Source organism: Parasteatoda tepidariorum, chromosome 8, assembly GCF_043381705.1.
Source record: "Parasteatoda tepidariorum isolate YZ-2023 chromosome 8, CAS_Ptep_4.0, whole genome shotgun sequence".
In the NCBI taxonomy this organism is placed as follows: domain Eukaryota; kingdom Metazoa; phylum Arthropoda; class Arachnida; order Araneae; family Theridiidae; genus Parasteatoda; species Parasteatoda tepidariorum.
The window spans coordinates 81,678,977-81,684,816 of NC_092211.1; the positions used below are offsets into that span (position 1 = coordinate 81,678,977).

At 29.3% G+C, this 5,840-nt stretch overlaps 1 protein-coding gene across 1 annotated transcript in view; it reads right to left on the reverse strand.

Annotated features, from left to right (window-relative positions):
* Nucleotides 1-3,700: 3,700 nt before the first annotated feature.
* LOC107443399 (maltase A2) overlaps nt 3,701-5,840 on the reverse strand; it is a 62,476-nt gene continuing 60,336 nt past the window's right edge. The window contains exon 4 of the mRNA XM_021145840.3: nt 3,701-4,474. Coding sequence (XP_021001499.2) covers nt 3,947-4,474 — 528 coding nt within the window. The 3' untranslated portion in view covers nt 3,701-3,946. The remainder of the gene's footprint in view (nt 4,475-5,840) is intronic.

Genomic DNA, 5,840 nt, shown 5'->3' on the forward strand with positions numbered 1-5,840 from the left:
AAAATTTAGAACATAGATCTTTTTTGAAAAATGAAGTTAAAATCTGACTACCAGATCTCTAAATAACCGGTTAGACCACGAGTTCCGGTTAGACCACGAGTTTTTTTCGGTTACTGAATCGTAAATGATCGAGTTTCTTTTGGTGCAACTCTAAATTTAAAAATAGAGTTCTCTAGCAATTGTTAATATTCGAACCAAAAAAAGACTATGAATTAATTTAGAAGAAATTTTCTCTGTTTTATAAAAAAAAATCCTGAAGTTCTTTTTTTTATGTTAAGCAGCTGAATTTGCGGGCCTACAGTGGATTTTAGTTAAGTAGTTTTTGTAATATGCGTAAGTTGAAATTGAATAAAATATACTTAGTTATGGTTTTTAAAAACGAACTGTAATAAACTGTGAGACAGAAAAAATGTAACCAGAAAAAATATTTATTTATTTTGAATTTAATTATTATACTTCGAATTGCAAAACTTGATTAAAAAAACTAATGCAATTATTTTTAAATTCATATTCTTTTCATAATTCCCTTTCGTTTTCATATTTGCTTATAATATTATATTGTTATTGAAAAGTACAGTAGAGTCCCGATTATCCGAGTTAATGGGGTCCGCAACAAACTCGGATAACTTAAAAACTCGGTACGGTTTGTTATTATTTTGACAAGTGTACCAGACCTATCATGTTATAAACATACAATCGTTATTAGTATATTGAATCAATTGACCCTTAGTATGCTGGTTTCTATTGCGTTGTGGCATGTTACAAATCTTCACTTCCACTTATTTATTTTAATTAGTTTAACTATTGTCATAATAACTAGTATTTGCTTGCATACTCCGATGCCCTGTCGAATGCAGGGCCATAAACAATTNCTGGTGTCGCCTCTTTTTGTTGTTCTATATATTCAATAGTACATTCGATAGCTTTTAGTCCATCTGTATGAGAGATTTTTATATGTTGATTTTAATAATCACTGTCTTCATCATCTTCGCTAGATTCATTATCATTATTGACGATATTAACGATAATTTCATCAGACCAAGTTGTTGGATTTTGTTTTTTTGAGTGATTGGAAGATAAAATTCAGATTTATTTTTCAGCTGTTTTTTTTAAAAATAAACTAGAACAAAAAAAATCCTTGAAATATTTGATAGCTCGGTTAAAGCGGAAACTCGGATAACCGGGGCTCGAACAATCGGGACTCTACTGTATATATGTTTATTTGAATTTTAACATTTCCTTTTTCATTGGTACATGACTTCATAATTTCATAAAATTAAACAAAATATTAAATAAATAATAGATTATTGGTTGGATAAAAACATAGTTAGTGGTTTCAGAAATCCTAATTGGTTAAGAAAGTCCTGAAAAAAAAAGGGAAAGTAATCTAAAATTCGAGTTAATACAAGACAATATTCTAGGCGTTAATTAATTACTGAAAAGTAAATTATGGATCTGAAATTTCCGTTGTAGCAACAATGTTGCTGATAGGGTGCTTATATGAAACCTATTGCGTCCGTTTTTATATTAAAATGCACAAAGAATATATAAGTATTGTTCGGTTTATTCAAAACGAGTGCTGTCAAAAATTTTCTATCTTAAAATTTTCTATTTTAATGTTTTAAAACTAAAATGTTCAGAATTAATTTTAGACATCATTAGATCTGGTGAGTTTTAAAAATATTATTTAATGAGCATTTGTAATGATGACTAAATTTGATCAACTTTTGACGAAGATGATTAAATTGAAATATTTTACACACAAGTTATTAAATTTCGTACATATTATTAACAATAACACTTATCTCATTTTCAAATTGTGATGAATTCTAATTATCCTAATCGCAACATATCTTCTTTATTGCGTAAATACGATATTGAAACTTTTACAGTTAAACAGTTGGAAAATTCCACCTGAATTTTATTAATAGTCCAACCGATATTTCTCGCTATTTTTTGCTCAAACAAATCATTAAAAGTACGCATCTAATATGTTCGGATATAAATGGTGTAGGTTAGCGTCATTCCCAGCTGTTGATTGGACAATGAAGGGGAATTCCCCGTCACAGTTTCCCTCAACCCCAGTGTCTGGTTTCGATGTTCTGCTGATACATCATAGGGAATGCCATTGTTGTGACAATCGCAGATGTTCATCATCCTTCCTTTGTTGCATCTAAGGTAAAAGTAAGAAAAGAACAGATAAAATGAGAGAATATTTAGACTATGCAGTTCGGGAATATTTAAAAAGCAACAGGGAAAAATTCTGCAACATTTTTTAGAAATTAATGTTTTGTGAAATGCTTGGAGTTAAATAGAAACCAATCTTATAAGGATAATGGACATCGACGTTTCAAAATGATACAGTTAAGTTTAAATATTATTCGCCTAAATCTTGCTGCTATTGTTGGTGTATGTGACAATCTAGCAATCTGTAACAGTTAATTACTGACTTGCATATTATTAGATTTGTAATCGTTAAGAAAGGATTTTTTCGAAAATGCTGGGAATTAAAAATAAAACCGATCTTATGAAATTGTGTTTCTGCTAATTTGTACTTAGCAGGAGCCAGTTTATAAGATGGGTTTTATTTTTAATATATATTTATCATTTGCGTGATTTAAATTTTAATAATGAATCGATAATGTATAGCTGTATATGTTATAAAAAATATATGTATATGTATATGTATATGTTATATAAAATATGTATATATGTAATATAATATATATATGTATATGTTATATAAAAGCTTAAATATGTTCTAATTAGTTGAGTTAAATTTTATATTCCCACGCTTGCTTGCTATTTTTTACATTTTTTAATTACATAATATCATTAATTCAATATTTGCAATTTGTAATAATTTATTTTTCATGTTCTTATTCCGCTTTCGATGCTTTGCTGATATATCATAGGGAATGCCAATGTTGTGACAAAATCTTAAAATATCTAATCACTAAAAAAGGAGAATTTCCAATATTGTTGGAACTCAAAATAAAACAAATTTTGTAAGGCTATAATGCATCAAAACAAATTTTGTAAGGCTATAATGCATCATCATTTAAAAGTATTATTTGTATAAATCTCCTTAATATTTGTAATTTTAATTTTTGCAAGGAACTGATGATGTATGTACAGCTACATGAGAGAAAGAGGTGAATATTTTTTTAATAGAATTATTGTTAAAGTTGATGCTTCAACAATGTGACGAACAGTTAGTGTACGAACAGTTAATCTGGATTTAGTATTGAACCCTAATATTCGATAATATTCCATAGATTTAATAATGTACCACAGTACGGTACAAATTTGCTGCAATCTTAATAAGACGTTAAATTGAACCATATCTTTGTTCAACTTGAACAGTTATGTTGTGCAATAAGGCTGAAAATATAATGCTGATTAATATGGTTAAAATTGATACAAGAGCACTCTCAAAAATTCCTAACGCTTTCAAAAATTCCTAACAGCATGTATCGATGTACAAGCTGCTACAAAAACCGCCATGCGCCAAAAGTTATGGTTTCAATTTGTTTTTTGTAAACTTGAAAACATACATTATCTCTTGTATTTTCGTTCTAAAAACTACGAAAATTACGCCGAAGTTGCGTATGACCTTCATTGCGATATGTACCTTTTTATATCGTAATGAAAGTAAAAATTATCTAAAGGAATAAAAACATGGATCTTCTGCTGGATGTTTTTTTTATTATGTTTTATTTATTATTCTTTAAAACATGAAGTTTACACATGATGATTTTTTATTTTCACAATGATAGATGGACTTGAAATCAATTTACAATACCATCAAATTTCGCTGCGTAAATTTAAGAAAATTTCCAATGATTAAAAAAGACTTCATTTGCAAGATGTAATATGAGATCAATATGAATGGAGAACTTTTCTATACCAGCCGATAAAATCCTTCCAAACATAAAAATAGAAATCAGGTGCTGATGGGCCCAATGATGGCATCACCTGGATTTAACTCAAGATCCCGCCATTTCATTTCCCCAATTAACGACTTGTTCGTAGCCAGAATCACTTCGAATGTTTCGAATGTTATGAAAGATCTCAAATCGTCTTTGTCTTTACAATCATTCTCTCCTAGTTTGAACGTTTTACGTCCAAAGTTTGCGAAAAGAACCCCTTCGTTATGAAGAATCTCTGTCATAAATAATCCGCACGGGTTCTGGTAGAATCTGTATTCTGGTGGTTCCGTTTCTTGTGGTGTATTGAATAAAAAGAACACCTCTTGCATGGCTGGTCGAACGATTGTTGGTAAGAGGGGGTGACTGCTTCTCTTCAGGGCGGCTAATTGTTTGAAAAGTTGAAGTTTTTTCGGTAGTGAATCTACGTTGACGTTTTCGTAGTTTGGATGAAGTGGAAACCATGGTAAATTACTCTCAGTTGTGAAATTGGCTTGGTAGTTTGAAGTCCATTGCATGGGACCTAACTGTCCTCCTCTGTACACCTGTCGAAAGAAAAAGTAAAAGTTTAGAGTGCTTTTCTTGAATATCTTTCTTTAAAGGCTACGTGATGCCACAATAGGCATTACCTATTTCGTAGCTTCTAAAATTTCTTTAATATCACAGACTTATTTTTTTAATCATTCTTAAACGAATTGTAATTAAATTAAATAAATTATTGAATTTTTCTTAAAGTTTGTAAAAAGCGAATATATATTTTATTCTTTTCTTATCGATCAATGTAACGGCTAACTTTTCATTTCAATGCTAATTTAAGAGCTATTAATTCACTGTCGCTGCTAATCTATTACAAAAATCTATTTACAACTCTTTATTCTTTATTTCTTATCACAAATATGTTTCAGATACATGATTATACTAATTCTAACAGTCCTTTTGGCTATTCGCTATCTCCAAATTATTTCAAATCTAATACTGATTATGGGGAGTTGGCTTTATTTTTTGACTACGTTATCTTCGGATTATTCGCCACCCTTGGATCTCTTCCCATGCTCCTAACTGTCCGTTGGGAGCAATTCATTTGCTTTCAATATCCAATTTTCGGCTTCTGGGGGTGCCAACCGTTGAATATCAATCTTAACTGAAATTCTCGAAATGAAGAAAATGATTTTTCTTGATCCCTTTAAGGAGCTTTTCTTTACTTTTATATTTTGAAATATGGCCATTTTCAATACTTAATAAATCAATTTTTATTAAACGATTTTATTCATTTCTCATCATTATATTACATCCAAATTAAGATGTATCTATAACAACCAAAAATATTCTTATATCTGCAATGATGAAACCTGTGCGAATTCACCAATTAATTTTAAAACGATAACCACCTCCATAGGTCACATTTTATTATTATTTATCAAACACAACTTTGTTTTTGTTTACTTTGATGCACAATAATAAAAATGAAAACAGAGCAAAAATATGGTTTCATCGACGTAACAATGCAGAATTCAAATTTTGACAAATAAGTAAAACTGTTTCGAAAGAATTAATATAAATTAGCCAGTTATAATTTAATTGCATTTTATAAACAAGCATTTACTATTATGTATTTATAAAAATTATAAGAAATTAGAATATTATTCTTACGTACAATCAACAAATAAAAATAGCTAATCTATTTTTATATCCACTCAAGATCATTATTAATCACAAAAAAAAGTTGTTGGAAAAGCCGTAAGTTTTAAATTATCTTACCCTATCTGAGAATTACAGACATTAAATTTATTAAATTTTTCCAGAAAGTATCCAAGGTGACTAGAAATAATTTAAACTAATGTAATTCTTTATCTATACATAATAATAAACGCGGCTGTGTGTGTGTGTGTGTGTGTGTGTGTGTGTGTGTGT